Source organism: Mus caroli, chromosome 10, assembly GCF_900094665.2.
Source record: "Mus caroli chromosome 10, CAROLI_EIJ_v1.1, whole genome shotgun sequence".
NCBI classification, from domain to species: Eukaryota; Metazoa; Chordata; class Mammalia; order Rodentia; family Muridae; genus Mus; species Mus caroli.
The window spans coordinates 95,937,212-95,959,844 of record NC_034579.1 but is presented as its reverse complement, the minus strand read 5'-3'; the positions used below and the strand labels follow the sequence as shown (position 1 = coordinate 95,959,844).

Here is a 22,633-nt window from a genome sequence, read left to right as displayed (position 1 = left end):
TTGGAGAAAAATGACAAGGGAGATAAAGAAGTCTGAGTATGTTTACTACAGATGGAATTATTTTAATGATAGCTGAGATTTGTAGTTGGGTCAGTTCATGAATGCAGAACCCTCTACCATGAAACTTAGGATACCCAAGATATAAGATACAATTTGTTAAACACATGAAACTCAAGAAGAATGAAGACCAAAGTGTGGACACTGTGCCCCTTCTTAGAATTGGGAACAAAACACCCATGGAAAGAGTTACAGAGATAAAGTTTGGAGCTGTGAAGAAAGGATGGACCATCTAAGACTGCCATATCCAGGGATCCATCCCATAATCAGCTTCCAAACGCTGACACCATTGCATACACTAGCAAGATTTTGCTGAAAGGACCCAAAGATAGCTGTCTCTTGTGAGACTATGCAGGGGCCTAGCAAACACAGGAGTGGATGCTCACAGTCTGCTTGTGGACGTTGTACATCGTGGTGCGCACTAGGCTCCGCACCACGATGTACAACGTCCACAAGCAGAGTGGATGCTCACAGTCAGCTATTGGATGTATCACAGGGCTCCCAATGGAGAAGCTAGAGAAAGTACCCAAGGAGCTAAAGGGATCTGCAACCCTATAGTTGGAACAACATGATGAACTAACCAGTACCCCGGAGTTCTTGTCTCTAGCTGCATATGTATCGAAAGATGGCCTAGTCGGCCATCACTGGAAAGAGAGGCCCATTGGACTTGCAAACTTTATATGCCCCAATATAGGGGAATGCCAGGGCCAAAAGAATGGGAATGGGAGGGTAGGGAAGTGGGGGGCGGTATGGGGGACTTTTGGGATAGCATTGGAAATGTAATTGAGCAAAATATGTAATAAAAAAAAAGAAGAGTGGAATATGCTAGTCACCTTTATATAACCAGTGTTCTGAAGAACAGGGAACAATTAATGTTTTAGGGGAAAAATAATGTTAAGAAAATATGAAACAGAAAGCAATTTTGGCGTGTGTTTTGTGAGGATTTGTACATATCTTTTCATTGTGCATCTGTGCATGCACATGTGTATGGATGCATGTGTGCACACATATGCACATATGTATATATGGATGCCAGTAGTTGACATCAATTGGAGCTTTCTCCAGTTCTCAAAATATGCACTGAGGCAGGGTACTAATGAGCTGGATAACCTAGCCAGCTTGCTGTGGGAATCCCAGTCTGATTCACGCATACCTGCATAACAAAGGGCTGCAGCACTTGCCTGGCTTTGATGTGGATTCTGGGGACCTAGATTCAGGTCCTTACACTTGCACAGAAAGTGCTTTATCTACCAAGCCACCTTTCCAGCCCAAATCACAGATTGTTCTGTCTCATAATAATTCTTTTTCTTTTTTCCATGAAAAAGCAAAGGACCATGACAGTTATTAAATTCCTTCAAAAAGACTCTCTTCACATTATTCCACCGAAATCCGGCCATTAAATCTCATGAGAAATGAGATCTAGGTTTTGAATCTTTCAATAGCTCAAGCCATGTGGCCTGCCCATTATGAGATGCCAATAGAATGACAAAATGAGCCTAGATTGCAAAGTTCTGAAATGATTAGTGTGTGAAGGAACTATAGGATAACACTGTGCTTTTTCAGCATAGACTCAAACATGAGAAGAAGTCATACCAAAACATACTGCTTTAAAAAATGTAATTCATTAAAGAATATAGGATTATTATTTTCTTTAAGATTTATTATGAATTATGTGCTTTGTGCATGTCTGCATAGTCATATGGATACGTGAATTGCAGGGACTTATGGAGGCCTGGGGCACTAGACATCCCAGAGATGAAGTTACAGACAGTTGTCAGCTAACTGATCTGGATACTAAGAATCGACTCCGGATCCTCTGTAAGAACAGTATACTCTCTTAAGTGCTGAACTGACTCTCTAACATCCAAAACATAAATTTTATTTTGGAAAAAAAAAAGGTATCAGTTCACTGAATTAAGATATAGGCCAGAGGTTATACATTGGTTTTGAGGCTGTAAACCCAAATGTAATTCAATCATAAGGCTTAAAGTATTGAGGATGACATAATCACTTTGGATGCTAAATAGTAATTAAAATGTCACAGGAACTTTAAGCCTAAAAGTTTATAAATCCTAACTCAACAGTTCTTTTTTCCAAACATTAAGGAATGTCAGCCAACAACTCTTATTAATTTATCTGGCACACTGCATTAGTTTTTAATCATTATTTTATGAAAGAAATATGTATGTTTGCACACAGTAAGACTAGTTAGGTTTGTGGTAGCAGGAAGAACAGAAAAGTAGAAACCTGAGAAAGTAAAACTTGGTGAGGCCAAAATATTAGCTGGGTAATGAAACCTAAAGTTACGTGAGTGCATTTGCCCCATTTTCTTTTGTTGGCTGCTTCAGAATAGTCCATGCCTTTGAAACACAGCACATGGCTCATGAGCATTTGCCTCAGTATCTATTTGTCAGGCAAACTTTAAGGAATGTGCTTGAACTCTGAGAAGGCAGTGCACTCAGGAAGCAGAGGAAGAAACAGCCCAAGTTAGAGACTAGTCCAAAAACAAATAAAGGTGACACATTGACTTTTCTGTTCAGGAAATTGTCATAGAGCTGGTAAATAAAAGCAGTGTGCAAAGACATTTATTAAATGTTGCCCCTCTGCACCTATGTTTTCTAAGCAAACGGTAAAGTAGTAATAGTACTTAATGGATGCATATGTGATTTCTATCTGCCCTATTCCAAATAATTTTCACATTATTTATTTAATTGTCATCACAATGTAGTGTCCACTTTACAGATAAGTACGTATACCTCATTTAATGTACTCTAATTTTAATTCAAAATTACATTAAATATTTTCTTTTTTTTACTTACATTTTTTATTAGATATTTTCTTTATTTACATTTCAAATGTTATCCCCTTTCCTAGTTTCCCCTCCAAAAATCCCCTCTCCCCTGCCCCCTCCCTCTGCTTCCCAACCCATCCACTCCCATTCCTGGCACTGGCATTCCCCTATAGTGTGGCATAGAACCTTCACAGAACATAGGGCCTCTTCCCCCCTTGATGACTGACTAGGCCATCCTCTGCTACATGTATTAACTATCCTTTTGATATGAACTCCTCTTTACAAATGGTATTCTGTTGGATATCATTACATTGTCTTAAACAACAGCTGTCTCTTCTCATAATGGGATCTGAAAAGTGAAAGAAACGATTCTAGAAGCTTAAAGTGTTTCTGACATTTGTAAGTGTTTCAGTTTCTTAAAAGGAGAAAAATAATCTCATGAGCCAGGGAATGTATCTGACTAAATATTAATGAGCATAAAGCTTTATGGAAACACAGCCATGATTGTTCTTTTATATCATAACCCTGGCGTCTTCCACTCTACAATGACAAAGCTAATTAGCTGGGAGACATCTGATGGCTCACAAACTCTAAGACATTTATTACCCAGCCCTTCCCATAGATCTTTTGCCTTGTCACAAATAAATACAGGAAAATTGTTGCTGTAGAAATTCTAAGCCCACTTAACCTGCTAGTGTTGCACTATAAACCCAGGAAGAGAAAGGCACAATCTTTAATAGAATATTTTCTAAACTATTGGACTTTCTTGGCACACCTCAGAAAATTTATGATCTGCACAAAACATTTTAGCACACAGCTACCTTCTTTTCGACAAGAAATGAAATGTATCATATGCCTTCTCACACAATATTCAATAAGAAGATAAGGTAAAAAATAAGATTGTGTGTGAAAATAACATGATTTTATCTGATACAAAATATGGGGATGGGCTGCTAATATTAAGATATTAACATGTTGTCTATCACTCTTGACATGAGTTGCAGGTCTTCCTAGGTCTTAGAAAATTGTTCATTTATTTTTAATAAGTTGCATAACCAGATACAATTCCCCATTCCTCCCAGAATTTAAGAGCTATATTAAGCAGTTAATTTTACTCCTTTTCTGCCCTTTTGCTTGCTTGCTTCTTTCTTCTTTTCTATTTATTTTTTTTTTTTGTCTGACACAGGGTCTCTTTGGTGTTATCCTAGCTGGCTCACTCACTCTGCAGACAAGGCTGGCCTGGAAAAGAGTTGTATCCATGTTGCCCACGCTCAGATTACTGGTTTCAAGACGTGCACTACCAAGGGTAGCTGTTTTGATATTTTCTGAAATATCACGGAAGCTTTGAAGCTGTCTTAAATGAAGTCAATATGGGTTACATGAGTTAGAAATAGTTATGATAAATGATGACATTTATTGTTTGTTTAAAACTATACACACCCAGATACCAACTTACAGAATGAATCTTAATAAAAATTAAAATTAATGGAGCACAAACAAGTGAAGCAGCTCTGACCCACAAACTCTTCCAGGCTAATTAGACTCGGTGGGATGTGAACACTGGCTACAGCAACTCTGAGAAAAAGCATTGCCATTACGACATTAAACACTGACCCTTCTCCCATAAGTAACACAGATCCTTCGTGAGGTCATAGATAAAAGGTGAATCAGTATTTTTCCAAATGAAGCATGAAATCTACAAAACATTTGCCTCCAAACATAGAGTGTTGATAGTTTTTATCAAAATACTCTGAGAATTAGACTTCTATAGAGTCACTTACTTTTGAGCAGAAGAGTGGGATATTAATACAAACAAATGGTAAAAAGATTGCTCGGAACATGACAATCTAACCTCTGCCTGCACGTGCATTTACTAGTTTCATGCTCGGGTAGTGTCAGTTTAATATTTTAAGTGAGGGTATAACCTATTCATGCAGAAGAGCAGCCTTAACATTCCTGTGCTGCCGTGTAGATATAAGACCAGATTCCCATACACAGTGAAAAGGAAGGGAGTGTAGACTAGTGGAGGTTAAGTAAACTGAGCTCATAGTTTGGATTCCAGAAATTGATTATAATCAAAATGTAAATATTTAACATTAGTATTTAACAAACAAACCCGTGAGGAAATACTAAATCTCTTTGTCCATTCCAATGTTTACTTCCCAGTGTTAATTCTGACTCTATCTGGAAAGCAAACTTTCCTTACTGCTTTGTATTTTATGGAAAAGGTATTTCATAACAAGACAGCGTGTTTACTGCGAGGAATGCTACCTAACCTGATTGGTGCCTTGACCAGTAGTGATAGGTATTGCGATCTACAGCATTAGTTTCTTTTGGACAACCTCGAACAATAGTTGGTTATGCCTTCAAAATGGAAGGCCCTTTCTCAGGATGGTAGAGTGAAGCTTGCCTATACGTCTGTCCACCTTTCCACAGTGGTACATAATGGCAGGTTTCTCATCAAACAACATCAGGAAACATCCCAAACTAAGAAAGCAGAAGGCAATGGTCTCCAGGTACTTCCATAGGATGCCTGTTACTGAATTTTTCCTTTCTGTATATTTTTCTTTTCTTTTTGTTCATAGCAAGATTTTCTGAAGGGGTGAAGAAATATCAATATCTTTTAGAAATATCTTTACTTTTTGAAAAGAGATGCCAAGAATTGTTGGCTCTATGGATTTCATGTTCAATACATGGAAGACACAAGGTCTTCCTGTCGGAAAGTTGACAGCGAAAGCTAGATAGGGAACTTTCAGGATAGCATTTGAAATGTATATAAACAAAATATCTAATAAAAATAAATAAATTAATTTAAAAAAAAGAATAGTGGACCACATGTCACCAGTCCAGAGCCAAGATCGAAGGATGAACTTTTTTGTATTCACATTCCCTCGCTCTGTGCTTCCTGATTCTTTCCCGCTTAAATTCTTTCCGCCTCTTTTTCTTCTATTCCTCTTCATTATTTGTCACATCACCATTACCACCATTTAACAACACCTTTTCCTCAATTACCTTCCTTATGCAAACTCAATAATCTATAACCACTCTCTCTGGTTCATCACTTATCTTTTAACTGCTAAAATGGACCAAAATGGACCAGTTATAAATATACTTTGACTGGTATTCTTGACTGGATACACCTCATTTTCCCTTTCATCATCGGGATAACATTTAATCTGCTTCCATTGTTGTTTCCTGTGGGAAATTCCCCGAAATTGCCCTCTACAATAATACTGTTTTAATAATAACCCTACACTCCCACAACCTGTAATGGAAACGGACACCCATTCTCTATGTTTCTGCCGAATCGAGTAGATTCTTAGTAACAGCAAATTGTGCCTTAGTTAATTCTAATTATCTCCTGATATGGCCTTTGATCTTTGACCCCTGAAAATTATGTTAGCAATTAAATCCTCACTCTCACTTTCTTTCTACCTTTCCTCTCCTCCTTCTTTTCCTATCAATCTTTTTCTCTGTGTGTAAGTCTGTCTCAAAGTCAGAAAACATCTGTGACCACTCTAGTTGAAGATATTTCACTATTAAGGTATGATAGCTATAAACTTTCTTGACAATTATTTTTATGATTAAATTGTCACTGAAATGAATCTGTGTCTCTTTAACTACGTTTATTGTCAGTGACTGTATCCATACTACTATGGGAGAGCAAGTTCTTGTAAAGGTGAGTGATATCTGAGTTAATCTAAGATAATTGTCGATTGACATTCTATAAACACACGTGCACACACAGACACACTCACACAGACACACACACACACACAAACACACACACACACACTCTTTTGACCATTATACCTTAACTATACTAAATATCTGTACTTCCATTTTGAGAACAAGTCATTTTTGTAACTTCAGAACATACCAAAGTTTTTTTGCATAGGCTTCTTTTAGCAGATATAAAGTAAAAATAGTGTTATCTTTATAACAAAGAAATAGAACTTGTGCTAATGTTTGTGAGCAACTTTAGCCAGAAGTTAAAGGCTCATTTAAAGACGGCTGTCCCATGTGGACTGAGTGGGATTATCACTCTGGAATCCTTGACTGAAAACCAGTGCCCTTTGCCTATAAAGCCCTACTTTCTATGTAGGACCATCATGCTCCACATAAATCGTCTGTGCATGGAGGAGGAGCGGGGTGGTGTGGGCAGGACGAATGGCAGCTATCGGAGTCACTTTTCAGGTGTGTATGTCCAAACACCAGGTGTCCGTAGGTAGGATGTTTGGAAATATCTAAATGACACGTTGGATTTTCACTCTTCACCTTGATCTTCCCTCCCTTAAGTTGTCCTTGTTACTTTCTTCCCTGCTCCTTACCAGGGCACACCTATATCCTCTGTGACTCAGAACCAAAACTGCTGTGGTCATTGATTCTCTCTTGCATCCTGACACAGCCTTCTTCAGCAAACACGAATTCTTACATATTCTGTCTCCAATGGCGACTCTTACATATCTTCTTCACTTGTGTAGAAAGTGATCTCTTAAATTATTCCTCTCCTCATTGGCCTATTCATGTTCTTTCTGCACTCCTTTCAACTTATGTCTCTTGGATTAATCACAGATTCTTAGGGATTTATACCATGAGATGAAACAAGCCATTTCTTTTCTGTGAATGATAATGATTCCATGCCTTTTACTCTGTCCTTACCGATGATGCTCCTCTTTCTATATATATATATTTTTAAACACAGATCTTAGCTGGGTGTGGTGGCGCACGTCTTTAATCCCAGCACTTGGGAAGCAGAGGCAGGCGGATTTCTGAGTTCGAAGCCAGCCTGGTCTACAAAGTGAGTTCCAGGACATCCAGGGCTATACAGAGAAACCCTGTCTTGAAAAAAACAAAACAAACAAACAAACACAAAACAAAAAAACCCCACAGATCTTACATCTCATTTAGAGTTTTACTTTGCTATTGTTTCCTAAAACCCAGCTAACCCTCTCTTTTTCTCACCACAGAGACTTTCTACCTTCTATCCCTGAACTTCAGATATCACCACCATCATAAGTATAACTCAGCTATTATTGGAAGCGTAAGGAGAAACACAAGGAATCATTAACTTTCCACGTGTTCTCAACATCTGCCTTTCTACAAATGGTTTCTATTGGTATCACTACTACAGTTAATAAACTTAAATTATCTTAATTATCCGTTTTTAAATATACCTTCACAATAAACACTCATAATGCCTACTTCCAAATGCATTCAGTTTTTCACTTTTCTTGAGGTTCTACAATCATTACACTGGTACTAACTTTTGGCTGGACTATTGCAGTAAGTTCTCTCATGGACTGCTTGCTTCCTTTCTTCCTGCTATTACAATTATCCTTTCATATAACAGGTATCTTGACCTCTCAAAAGCTTGAAGAATATTATATAGTTCCCTTATTATGCATACTTTGCTAGATTCCTCTTTCGTTTAGAATGCATTCATAATCGCTTGTGATCTACAACACAAAGCCCTTATCCAGGACAAGGACACTACATATGCTGTTGCAGGCACTAAAAATGTTTCCTTACATGCCTTAATCTTTTTTTTTCTTCAATTTAATCATTAATTTAAAAGCCTGTTTTCAAACCACTATACACCCTTCAATATGACAAGCTGCTTTCATTCCTAATAACAACCACAACTGTCTAAAATTTCTTATTCAATTCCTGTTTTTGTACAGTTGTCCCAATACCATATTTGTATACTAGACAACAAAAGAATTTGACAACTTCATACCTATCACAGTTCCTTAAAACCATAATCTATACAAAAATTATCAATAATCCTTTATATATCACCCAAGTTAGGGCTTATATAATATTATAAGATCTTTGAAAACATCAGCCAGGATCTTGTTTCATAAGGAGTATATATATACGCACGCACACACACACACACACACACACACACACAGATATATATGGAGAGAGATAGAGAGAGGGTGAATGAGTGGGGGATTATTTGGTAACTTTAGTGTTTTTTATTCAGATGGTAAATGCATTAAAACCTTATGTAATAGTGCAATAAAGAGAGACTATATAAAGCATTGTATTATATGTCTTCATTTACTTAATTATGTAAACTGGGGCTTCATCAATTTTTAAACAGAACCAAAAATATTAAAATGGTCATGTTGCTAAATCTTATGCATATTTTTAGTAGTTCCCAAAAGAAACTTCCTTTGATCTTGTCTATTAGACGTGGTTGTGGTGGATTGGGGGGTGAGTGGAGACAGGAACAGGAGGAATCAGTTGAGAGGCGAGTGGAAAGAGAAAGAGAGGACTGGAAGAAACAACTGGAATTGGGTGGGAGGACAATTCAGGGATCAGGTAGAAATAAACTGCAATGGAATCTCTGAGGGATGTTATGGTAACCTTAGGTAAGACTCCTAGTATAGGGGATATGGAGCCTGAACTGGCCATCTCTATTACAAGGCAAGACTTGAAGTGGAGGGATTGAGACACTAACCCAGCCACAAAAACCTTCAACCTACAATTTGTCCTGCCAGCAATATGTGCTGGCGTAAAGGTAATAGAGAAATTGTTGGAGTGGCCAACCAATGACTGGCCCAACTTGAGTCCCATGCAATAGAGGAGGCCCACCCCTGACATTGCCCGGAGGGCCAGAAACCAGAGGCCAGATAAGCCAGAGAGACCTATGATAGAAACAAATACACCTTCCTAGCAAAAAAGAAAGAAAGAATTCCTAATGATATTATGCTATAGTCATAGACAGGAGCCTGGTATAATCACTATCAGAGATACTCCATCGAACAACTGATGAAAACAGATCAAAGATTCATAGGCAAGCATGAGTAAGAATATGATGAATCCAGAGGAAGAAGGGTGGGAAGAATTGTAGGAGCCAGAGGGATCAAGATCACCACAAGAAAAACAACAGAATGAGCAAACCTGAACTCATAGAGCTCACTGGGACTGAATCGAAAATCAGGGAATCTGAATGGGTCTAACTAGGCATCTGCATATATGTTGCAGTTATGTAACTTGGTGTTTTCTGGGACTCTTAACAGAGGGAGCAGGGTTATTTCTAACTCTTTTGTCTCCTTTTGGAAACTTCCTCTCCCTACTGGGCTCCTTCATATGAGTGGAGGTGCCTAATCTTATTGCAACTTGAGATGGCAAGCTTGGTTAATATTCCTAGGAGGCCTGCCCTTTTCTGAAGGTAAATGAAGGATAAGTAAATAAGGGGGAGGGAGAGGAGAAGTGGGGGGAGGAGAGAAGGTAGGGGAAGCTGCAGTCAGGATGTAATATATGGCAGAATAAACTGATAGTATTATTAATAACAATAATAATGAAATAAGAAGTTAGCAAGACATATCTTCAGATATCTTGTAGCCAACTAAAAGGATTTAGCCAGTTTCCTGCACAGTTTATAACAATGAAATATTAGAGACGTGAGAGCTATTTCTTACCGACCCCAACTCCTTTCTTCATATGGCAATGGATTTGTTATGTGTTTACCCAATGGAAATTACCATGGCTTTTGAATAGCATCTGCTCTAGCTTTCAAGAAAATCTGAGGTCTTATTAGGAGAGCTTAAAAATAGTTACCCACAGGCTCTTCTGTGGGAGATTGTGATCTCTCAAAGCCATTGCGATCTTCCCCTAGCTAACCACACCTTCAGGAAATTCCAGTTGGATTGAAAGAGATGAGAACAAATATGCAATAGTATATTAACTAAAGGCACTAAAGTAACAGTCTATAAAACACCTTACTCACTGGTTGAGAAGAGTAAACATATATCATAGGTATATCAGTATGCTTCAGGTACAGCTTCTATTAATCACCTAGCACAGCTGATAGAATGGCAGCTTTCAATATTTGGATATCTTTTCACACACACACACACTCACACACTGAACTAATATTTAAGAGATAAAATAATGGGCCACTGCACTCAAACTGATAAACTGATGGATTTAGGAAAATTATTAAGATGATTTGAGGTTAACTATAGTTGACTAAGTGGGATAGGGTCATAGAAGCATTCACAGTTGTTTTCTAGATATTTCCACTACAAACTCAGTTGGAAAATGTTTTCTACCACTACCACCATAGTTATGGATTCTTGGTAGACTGGCCCCATAGCTGCCCAGTTCTTAAGTTCTTCTGTTTTGATTACACTGACTCAGTCGTATGCCTGTGTGACTCAGCCCCCTCCCACATCTCTCTGCACATACTCTGTGTTCCCTTCTCTTGCTCAGACCTGTCACAGTGGGAGTTTAATAAACGCTACTTAACTACAATGATGTTCTATTATTTTCCTTTGCTTCCATCCACTCCTCTCTCTTACGATTATATTGAAAGTCAATTGTCAAGGATTCCTGAGTTCATTTCCCAACACCTATTTCTCGGTGCTGCTCAAAAGCAACTGTAATCTCTAGCTCCAGTGGACCCACCATCCTGTTTTGCCTCATGGGTACCAATCCTTATGTGCACACAGATACACATATACACACAATGAAAATTAAATAAAATTCATGCCATACTATATAGCTAATATGTATGGCAAAACTATTTCTCATCTATTAGTTCAGCCAAAATACTGTTGGAATTCAAGTACTTTCATTATCACCTATAGACATATTTGTGCAATATTTATAGACATTTTAATTATATTCAACAACTCATAATCTAGTTCTTTTTAATCACAAGGATAAGAAGATCAGTGCTGTTGCAGAAATTCTAACAAGTGAGGACTAGAATATCAAATTCAAATTCTATCACACTATATTTATGTATCTTAAATTTACATAAATTTTACAGCAACTTCCATATAACAGCCCTGAAAAGGGAATGGGTATTTATGGAGCTGTTCTTGTATTCTAGGATTCTGGCAAGTCTTTCATAGACAATCCACAAATACGTTGATTTAGAATTAATTCTATTTTTAAAATGATAAAATTATGTCCCAGGGATAACATACATTACACAGCAGTCTTGTGTGGTAGAAAATAAATCTGAAACAATCTTGTCACTTACTGACTGCTATAAGGTGCAGTGTTTTAGATGGCTCATATGTCGAGTTGAGAAGACCACAGTGCTTTCTCCACAGTATTATGTATTGAAAGAGTTTATTTGTTCAATCACTCAGAAAGGTACTCAATGAAAGATGTGTTGAGATGAGATGAGTTGTTATAAGAAGTGTTAGTAGGGGTAAAGGAGTAGCTTGCTGCTAATGAAGCAAAAAAAAAATCACTTTTCAGCCCTAGAAGGAATGTAGTAATTTATTAATTGTTAGCTTCACATCCTTTTATTTAAAGAACACCACACACACACACACACACACACTGCACCTAGTGCAATGTTTAGATTTGCTCATTTATGTGATTATTGTCATTGTCTTTGTATAAGAAGTTTTAATTATTTGCCCCTGAGCACACATGGTTAGTAACCACATGGTTAGTCTATATCCTGAATTCTGTGTAAATTCAGAGATCACTCTTGGCCAAAATATAAACATTAAAAAGTGTTGTGCATTTATAGCTTTTGAATTTTGTCTTATAAACTGTAATAGTCTCATTATAACATAGGTCTTCATTTCATTTGGAAGACTGAAGAGTCCCCTGCTATATTTCTCCTTTATCTCAAAAGAATTTGCAATGGTCCAAAGTATCAATATCTAGAGGGCCCTTCCACTGAGAATTGCTGAACCTCATTTACATACCCATATGCTTGCATGAGCATCACTAGAGAGTAACTAGTAACAGAGTCCCTCTCTTGTTTGGTTGCTTTTGGCTTACCAGAAGCCAACAAGGTCTTCAATGAGACCCTCTTTCAGCTATGGTAATCTCTACCTGAAGGCATGGTGTTGTCACACAATCGGTCAAAGAGCCCTGACCCTATTCCTGTCGCGATGTTATCTAAACACCAGCTGTATTTAAGAGCATATGTTGGACTCCTTTATTCAATCAGCAAATGTTTGTAGAACACTTGTTCCGGTTATTTTATAAGGAAAAAGAAAGGCAAAGCATCTGCTATTAATGGGCCAACAATTTATGAGAACTTTTATAGAAATGCTGACACTTTCTATATAAAAAAAAAAAAACCCAGAGAGCATTCCAGCCTGTAATACATAAAACCTAAAGTATAATTTTCCTGGTTGGTCAGCATGCATTATTTTATCATTATTTTATCCACATTAGATCCATTGATTTTCCTTAAATTTGAAATACTTGTGCTCCATAGCCATGTGTAACACTTTCCACAAACTCTCTTGAATCAAATAAAAGTATTTTGTACTAGGTTATATTTATTTATTGTTAATTACTTTTAAATATATCCAGAAATTTTGACAACTTCATCTAGTAAGTGAAATGTAAGGTGTAACAGGGGTTAGCAATTGCAATCAATTGAAAATACCGAGTGATTAACTCTTAAGGAGTCCCTTGTGCCTGCTTTCTTCGCTGTGTTTAGATGGATTTAAAGTCATTCCTGGTACTGGAGACCTAGCCAACTACCTGCAGCAAATGAGGTCATGGCTCTTGGAGAGGAGCCTACAACTGCCACTCTACTAAACCAGAATAATCCCTAACTACACTCTAAATGTTTGTCTTTATACCCACAGATAGTTGTAATCCTCATCCCTCGTCAAAGAAACTTCTCCTTGCTAGATATGGAGACCATTACAGAAAAATCACAACTGATCAAAAGGCAGGGTTGTGGAGGAGGCCATTCCCAATGGATACTTGTACCTACAACTCCATCACCCAAGGCTCAGGAATCAGTGAAGAAGAAGTGAAAAGACTCTAAGACCCAGAGAAAAGGCAGTGCTCCCTAGGAACCTCAGAAGCTACTTACATAAAGTCTCACCAAGCTGAGTGCCTAAACGTGAACTGAACATGGATAATAGTCATGGCAAAGTGGATCAGGGACAGGCCTCAGAGCTCAACTCTACACAAGTATGGGCAACTAAGAAATGCTTGAGAGTCAGAAAACAGTTTCCCAAAGGGAAGATTAGCCTACTGATTAGTTATCCAATACTAAATTGTCAATGCTGAAATTTACATAAAGTAAAATTATATTCATGGAGCAGGTTATATTTAGGTATTTACGGGTATATATGTATGTACATATGTGTATGCAACAACAGTTAATTTAAAAAGCCATTGCAATTGAGAGAAAAAACAAGGGGTATTTAGGATAACTTAGGGGTTAGGAAGGGACGGGGGCAGTGACATAATTATAATCTCAAAACGTAAGAAAATTAATTACACATATGCACAATAAAATACCTAAAGCATTCAAAGGAAAGCAAAATGAGACAAAACTAACAAACAAAAACCAAGCAAACAAGACAAACAGACCCACAAACAAACTAAATCCACTTCACACACACACAAAAATCCATTAAAGAGCAATGAAAGACAGAAATGTGCTATTCTTTTCCCTTTAGCATACATGCAGTATAGATATTACAAAGGCTTATTTTAGAAAGTAAATGTGCTAGAGACAGATTGCTTTTTAAGGCCATGCAGTATCTACATGTACCTGGAAGTAGAGAACTCATACCCCATGTCAACATTCTTTTTTCTTTTTCTTTTGGAATTTATTATATATCTCTATCTATCTTTATCTCTAGCTCTCTATACATACTTTTTATTTCTATCATTCTCTTTCTAAATCTAATATATATACATATATATGTGTGTGTGTGTTTCATATATATATATATATATATATATATATATATATCATAACCTGTCTTAGATATACCTACCTGGGGTATATGTATATACAACTATGTATCTATACATCTCTATCTCTAAGTTAGAGTTAACTTCTCTGAATTCTCAGAATGGATGTCAGCTCCTCTATACTTGTACATCAAATAAACGTAGCGCTCTGTTATTCAGTAAACTTAATCAAGACATTTTCTAAATTAAATTGTTAGTGAGCTATAAATTGTTTAAACTTGTTTTAAAACAATTTTTTTTCAAATGCTTTTACTGGCATGAGCTCCTTGTTGGTCTGATGCCTATTGGGACATATTACACAGTAAATGTTAGGCTTCCTAAGTTGGCTCAGGGTTTTTTTTTTTTTTTTTTTTTTTCATTTCCAAAGCAATTCAAGTTTTAACCTGGTAACTGTTTCATCTCTGCCAATGCTCTTGGGCTATTTTTGTCAGGGAGAAAGCATCCCAGTCATTGTTCCTAATGGATTGTCTGCTGCAAACTAACAACTACCTAAGATACAAGGTATCATCAGGGGGAAACTTTTCAGAATCTTGGAGAATGAAGATTTACAGCCTCAAAAATTTGGCAGTTCTCAAATTCTTAGTCCATCTTTTTGAACACCTTAAGTCAACATTTGAAACTATAAGAGAAAAAACAATTACCTGGTATTTTCTACTTCTAACTACAGAAAGGAGACAGTCTTCCTGTCTAAAATTTTTACTCTACCCGCAAAACCTAATTATTCTTTCTAATGAAATAGAAGGATTTATTTATGATGTGTATTCTTATTTTCAAAATACATTCAGGTATAATCTAGTTACCTAACAGTAATATGAACACCAATGCATTAAATAATTATTAAAAGGTGTAAAGCTAGACTCTTCCAGATATGTCCATTAAGGTGTATTTTCTGGGACCCTTTAAGATTCATTAATGAAACACTGTCTATGTAGCCTGCAAGAGAGTGACCTGCTTCCCTATTTTTAGCAAAAGCCTTCTGAAAGAGTTCAAGTACAAGTTAGGGGAAGTTCAAATGGGCCTCAAAAATAATGATAAAAGCCTATTTAACTGTGTAGTGTCTGTCGTTAGTAAATGTTTTTTTTCGTAGGAATATATGGGACTCTTCAACACAACAGTAACATTCTGTTTCCAGGAAGGACTGATGAACATTTCAACCAACTCCATCTCCTCAAGTGTTAAGAATCATATCTTGTACAAGGTTTGGTGGCCTATGCCTGCCATATCAACACTCAGGAAGCAGAGGCAGGAGAGTCATAACCTCAAAGCCAGTATGATGTTTGAAACAGACTGATGCTGTCTGAAGCAAAGCACAAGAGTCACATCTCCTAATTAAGCATTCAGTGTCACCTTGAACTGCAAGTAGTTCTTTAAAGTTTTTACAAATATTCTTAATTTCTAGTTATCCATGTCAAAAACCTGAATACATTGTTGGAAAAATATCAACCTAGATTTTCTATATTTGTAGTCACATTGAAGAAAAGTCTTATTAGCAAAATGTGCAACAATAATCAGGCTCCTGTCACAGTTTTTCTTATTATTCTGAAACTAAAATAAGCAATCCAATTCCCCTTGAAAATGGTCTTTTTCTAATTAAACATACAATTAGAACATTTAAGCAGATTACTGCTGATTATAATCATTAAAGTCTTTAATTTGGGGCTCTTCCATTTACATGAAAGTTTAAAGTTAAAAGCCCCAAATATTTGGGGCCCTGAAGTATTCTTGAATTTTCCAAAGAAAACTTGCCAAATGCTTTAATGAAACACCAGTGTCAATTGAGCTGTCTTGAGTATTGATTTTTATGCAACACTAGCATGCATCATATGCCAAATAAGGAATAAAGTAATGATGGTCTTCCTAGGTTGAGGAGAAATTATATCTTAGTGTACAAAACTAAACAAACAACTGTATTACAGGTCTACAACGCACCGGGCACTCTTCTAGGCATGAAAACATAATGATGTCTAGACAGATATGACTCCACCCGCTGTGAGCACTAGACCTTGTTGGCTGAAAGTTCTTATGCCTCATACTTTGCAACTCCATTTATATCATGTTCATGTCTAAAACTCTCAAATATGTACCTATTCTGAGCATAGTTATAGGACTATCTCATCTTTCTTAGTCTTGGGTGATATAACACTACTCCACGAAAAAAGGAAAAGTGAAAAAGACATACAAAAATGAAAGTTAATATTCAAGCTTCTCAAAACCGTATAATCACAACCCCTCCCCAAATTTTCAGCAGTCTTTCTGTCTTTTGAAAAGGTGCAAGCCTTACTAGCATCATTCTCTTCACTATGTTGATAACATAACAACATGTTAATTCTCTTTTTTGTTTTACAAATTATACATATATATTCATAAACCCACCAAATGTGTATCTTACAGAATACATTTTAGTTGGCTCGTTAGTTCCTATGAGATAACTATTATCAATTACAATCTCTGTTAAGCATCTGACAGCCTCATCATTTAGTGAACAGATCTGTTATTTAGGTGGTCAGGTGAGGTTACTTAAACCCTATAGATCCTGGTCAATGAAGTGGATAAAAGTAACCCTGAAATCATTTCATCAGTTGTTTTATCATGAAATGGTAAACAGACCAACCCAAACAACAAGGCCCCATATAAATAGGCCTCATATAAACTGCCATATTATTTCAAGGCCCCAAATGACATTTTTAATACTCAGTTTCAAATACTCATAATTTTATGTCATTGACTTATGCTGTTCTTTCTCTCTCTCCTCTCCCTCTCTCTTTCTGTCTCTGTCTCTGTCTCTCTCTCTCTTTCCCACCTCTGTTTTTACTCCAGGCTAAAAAGTAAAAATCTGTAAAAGGAAGCAATTAATCACTGGAGTAGCTTGCATACATCCTCCTCATTACGGCCTTTGCTCACACCCTCAAATTGAGGTCTTCATAAATCATGACCCTTAGCAACAGCTTTCTGTTTTCTAAAGGGCGACTTGAAATGCTGTTAAACTTCCAGTTTTTCTGTTCTTATCTCTTTATCACAATTTTTGAGTTTAAAGTATCCTGCTGAGAGTGTTTGTTTTATGGCTAGACCAGAGGCTCAGTCACAGAAGCAACACAATAGAAACAAACTATGGAGTTTGATAAAGGACATTCAGGGGTCCATTCAAAGGTTTTAGTGCTCTCTTCTTGGTACACAAGTGATGGAATCCATAAACTGATGAAGCATTCTTCACAACCAACAATTCCGAAGACAAGATTTGGTTGCAGAAGCACAATTTGTTTACAAAAAAAAAAAACCCAATAAACCCAAAATACTTTTTACACAATTTCATAGTGTTTAAAGAAATATAAAAATGCTACAGTAGTAACCCAACTAGAATCCACAGCTGAATTGAGGCCGGGAAGCTGGAGTTGGTTTATCTGGAATATTATTAAATACCTTGTCACCATTAATACATGAAGCTAGTTGTAATGGATATCACAAGCTATTAAAATGAACTGAAACCATTGTCTCGTAACATGTAATAAAGCATCCTGATTTCAAAAATACCTTATTTATCATATTTGTCACACAATTCACACATACAAGTGATTAAGACGGCTTTACAGTATTTACTATAGCTTTTGTAGTTTCTTAAAGAAATTCAATCAACTAAATCAAGTAGATATTCATGTACAAAACAGAGGCGCGCAGAATCACTTTAAAGTTGTATTCCTGTATTATCAGGCAGACACTTTAAAATAATTATATCATTTCCTACCTTGTAATTGTATCCATTTAAATTTACACTAAGCAGAAGATGACAAGCGCAAACAGGCATAATGAAGAGGAGAGAAGAATGGCTGGAAAGCCCATTTTATTATGTCTGCCAAAACAGATATATTAAAAAAATAAATCCTGTCTCAAATAATCGTTTTATTGTTTGCATAAAATGTAATATTTGAGTATAAGTAAATTAGATATGGTAGTGAAATATATAGATATTATCCCATTATGCCAACTCTCTCTCTCTCTCTCTCTCTTCCTCTCTCTCTCTCAGTATGCAGAGTTCATGCATTAACTCAAAGTATAGTGGCAATAATAAAGTTGTGAAGCACATAGCTGCTTGTCTCCTTTTTGAACGCTTAAGCCACCTAAAGTTCTCAAAGCTACACAGTCCATAAAGAACTCCTCCTGGAAATGTTCGCACTTGGGACCTTTCCAGACTTTAGAAATGCTTCACTCTTAGTGGGGACCAAAGCATTGTTTCCAGATTGTATCAGCAGTTGTACCTTTAAATTTTATTTTTCCTTCCAATAAGTGATTAGAAATCCGAGTTGTATCTTTCCCAAACTCTTAAGCTCTTTCAAAAAGTGATATTCTAATGCAACGCTTAAACTAAAACAGATCTTGTGATTCTTCTCTCCCCAAAAGTTCAAGACAAAGTAAAGAGAAAATGTTAGTGTTCACAGACTGCCATAAAGGGAAAAGAGAGTTAAAATCAGTCATGATTTCCCATGATCCTTGTTCGGGATACCTCCATCGTCAATACAGGACCTACAGTCTGAAGAGCTAGCTGGGTCTTCATTCTAGATCCCGACCGACTCGCCAAACAGTTTTCATCAGAACCAAAGTAAGTGTAAGACATACTTTCACACTTAGGGAACTGAATCCAACACACACACACACACACACACACACACACACACACACACACACACACACACACCTTTTTTATTTATTTTTTTTTTTACCTGTTTTTATGTCGTGTCTTCAGTAAGTTTCTTCCAAAGGGAGCCATGGTCTGTCGGGCAAGGCAAGCAAATAACACAGTCCTTATCTCAAAGTAATCTGGGCCCTGGGAGGGTGTCTGGGTCTCTCTGGTGAAAGGAGGAAGGCTGGAGGCTTCCTTTTCAACTCCTCAGATGTTCCTTGCTTTCAAGCTCATTAGCAGCTGGCTGAGAGAGTAGCTGGAAGTTGTGCAATTGCTGCCTAACTTTGAACTGCGGGATTGTTGTGGCTGCTGCGCCTAGGGAGACCAGCCCAGCTTCAGCCTGGAAGAAGGTGTTTGTTTGGAAGCTCAAAAGATAGAGGAGAGGGAGGAGAGAGAGAGAGAGAGGAAGAGGGAGAGTCAGAGAGAGAGGAAGGGTGGAGAGGAGGGAGGAAGGGAAAGAGAGAGGAAGGGAGGGAAGGAAGGAGGGGAGAGCCTCTATTGTGTGTTGTAGCTATTTGCCAACTAGCTAAACTCTAAGACCTGCCAACCCTACAGGCATGGTAATAGCCATGGAATGGGAATTTCACTCGACTTGGAAACCCCCCCTTTCCTGCTTTCCACACCCAGCCACACAAGGTGTACACACATAAAAGATTTAAAACTAACCCCCTCCCCCCTGCGGCCTCCTGCCAGCCAGCTCCAGTCAGTGAAAAGTAATCTGATCTTGGCAAACAGGAATGAGCAGGAGGAACGCTTTCCCTACCTACTCCATACACTCAAAATAAAAACCCTCCCCTTCCCTGAATGCAAGCGTGGTAAGGCCAGTTGAGCAGTGCAGCTACTAAGAAAGCAGGTTCCCTAGCTCTCCATTAAAAAACAAAAAAGGGTGGGGGTGGGGTGGGGTGGGGGTGGGGAAGCCGTAAAGGACCAAGGGCTGCTGGGTTAACAGATCACTGCCCAGTGATAGCTGACCCTCTAGGGTGCTGGCATCCATCAGCCATTGGAGACCACATGCTGTGTCTCAGGGACCTTGGGAGTGCCTAGGAAAAGTGAGCTGCCTGCCCCATCACCACCTTTAACTACTGAACAGTAGAAGGAGTCTATGGAACTAAAATTGGTATACTGTCAAAATGTGTGTGTGTGTGTGTGTGTGTGTGTGTGTGTGTGTGTGTGTTTGTGTGTGCCTGCTGGTATGTAAAAATTTAATCTATGAGCTGGACGAGAGGGAGAGAGAGAGAGAGAGAGAGAGAGAGAGAGAGAGAGAGAGAGAGAGAGAGAGAGAGAGAGAGAGAAACAGACACATGAGCTATAGAAGAATAAGTGTCCAGAGGAAAGTTCCTGGAGGATTTACTCTGAGCCTTATTTTGAAGAATCTGCTATCAGCCCCCCCCCCACACACACACACAATACACACACTCACACAAGCAATGACTCCCTAAAACACAACCCAGTTCCTAATCACATGCCTGTAAGGTTGGGAGGGAGGGAGGAGGGAGGGAAAAATGGGCTTGCGGCCTTACAATTTCTCTTTTCAGGCTGATGTCTTGAGTCCCAGCAAAGCACACAGATGGACACTCTTTTCTATGGAAATCCTGTCTGAACAGCAGCAGTAGCAAGTAAGACATGGTGGGAAGGAGTCGTTTTATTCTTGTACACACTTCATTGTTCAGGACTTCAAAGTGATAGGAAGAACCATTTTCATTATGTAATCACAACTTTGTCTGTAGGATATATATGCATATGTTTTTATGTTAACTAAAATTATATTTTTCTTTATAATCTTATATAAGATATGCATGTGCCCGTGAACCATTATAAATTTGGAAAGTATAAATGCAGTGTTACAATTTAATTATATTTTATATAACTGAACTGTTATATAGAACTGTTTAAGAATATATAACCATTTTTTAACTCTAGGAAAAGCGTTTTCAATAATATAGGTGCCAATTGTATATTTTGTTTCTCTTTCTGTATAACCTCATGAGAATAAATGTGCATTTTTCATGCTTAGTATTTTTATATATATGCATTTTCTATGTAATAAAATCTACATAATCTGGGGTATACTTCAGTCTCCTTTCCTTGCTAACACATATAATGATTTGTCATTAGGGAAGTTTCTCCAAGGTATCCTAAATTGAGTTTCTATAGATGTACTGTTTACATATTAATTTTTACAAGTTGTAAAAATGTTTTCATTTGCTAATTAATGTCTTTGTGTATCCGATCCTTTTGGTTTCTGCCTTTATTGGCATTCTTTGTATAAATATGTATGTATGTACACTATATTGCTAGGAAGGACTTCTAATGGAGGAAGAGGAAACATTACGTCTTCACTAGCATAACCTTTCTGCTGCTTTCAAGTTATCACAAATGAGTTACCTTTAAGAGGTTATTATTTCTCACATAAAACATCCTATTAATACTCTTCATAACAAGCTCTTTCATGTCAAAGAGTTAAACACAGAGAGGTTTGTATACATTAAGCAGTCACATCTTTATTTGTCAATTATGTATCAATGATGATGGGGAACAGCACAAAATGTTACCATCCCTCAGTTATTAAAAGCAGAAAGAAATAAAAAATATGAGGCATGTTACTTAAATGGAAAATTAAGAGAGCAGCAAACCTAACTCTATCCCTAAAAGACAATAACAAATGTATGCTTTATAAAGTCTGATCCACTGGCAAGAAGACATTGTATATGTAATTGGAAAGGCAACTTTATTCTGATTTTATACATTTGCCTGGTTTTTAATATTCAGATGCTCTCCTCTGCTAATAACATGGTCAGAAAAATCATATTCTACATGTGTAGTATAAGGGGTATGTACTTTTGTGAATGAACATAGTTATGTACAACAATAACCTTCAAAATATTCAACATTGAAGCCAAATTTATTATCAGAGTTCTCCCAAGAAAATAATAGTTCTGATGAGGGCTAATGCTGACTGATAGTTCTTTAGCTAAGTGAATGATATATTGTGCATAAAAAGTCGACATGGGTATTCACCTAAATACCTTTTTCCCAGAGTTATCCAAAACTTGAAAATAAGGCAAATCGTGACTTTTCAACCTTCTCGTGATATACTAGAACACTTGTCTAACAGTCACTCTTAAGGATTATTAGAGGGTCTGAAGCAATGTGTCCTTGAACTGTTCATTGATGAGGAAGAGACAGATGTAAAATTATAAAACAAGGTAAGTATGCTGTAAACAACTGTGTTTCAGGAGCAATCCAAATGATTTTGATGGTAGATGATGGCTAATGTATCCTCTTTCTCCCTCTCCCTCTCCCTCTCCCTCTCCCTCTCCCTCTCTGTCCTCCAGTATGTTATGAAATATACCATGAGAGGGGAACTGCGTGGCCCATGCCAAGGTATCCCC

At 37.3% G+C, this 22,633-nt stretch overlaps 1 protein-coding gene across 1 annotated transcript in view; it reads right to left on the bottom strand.

Moving 5' to 3' along the window:
- The window catches only part of Rassf9 (Ras association domain family member 9), a 33,251-nt gene extending 13,477 nt beyond the window's left edge, over positions 1–19,774 (bottom strand). The window contains exon 1 of the mRNA XM_021175264.2: positions 19,282–19,774. Coding sequence (XP_021030923.1) covers positions 19,282–19,328 — 47 coding nt within the window. The 5' untranslated portion in view covers positions 19,329–19,774. The remainder of the gene's footprint in view (positions 1–19,281) is intronic.
- Between the last annotated feature and the right edge of the window lie 2,859 nt (positions 19,775–22,633).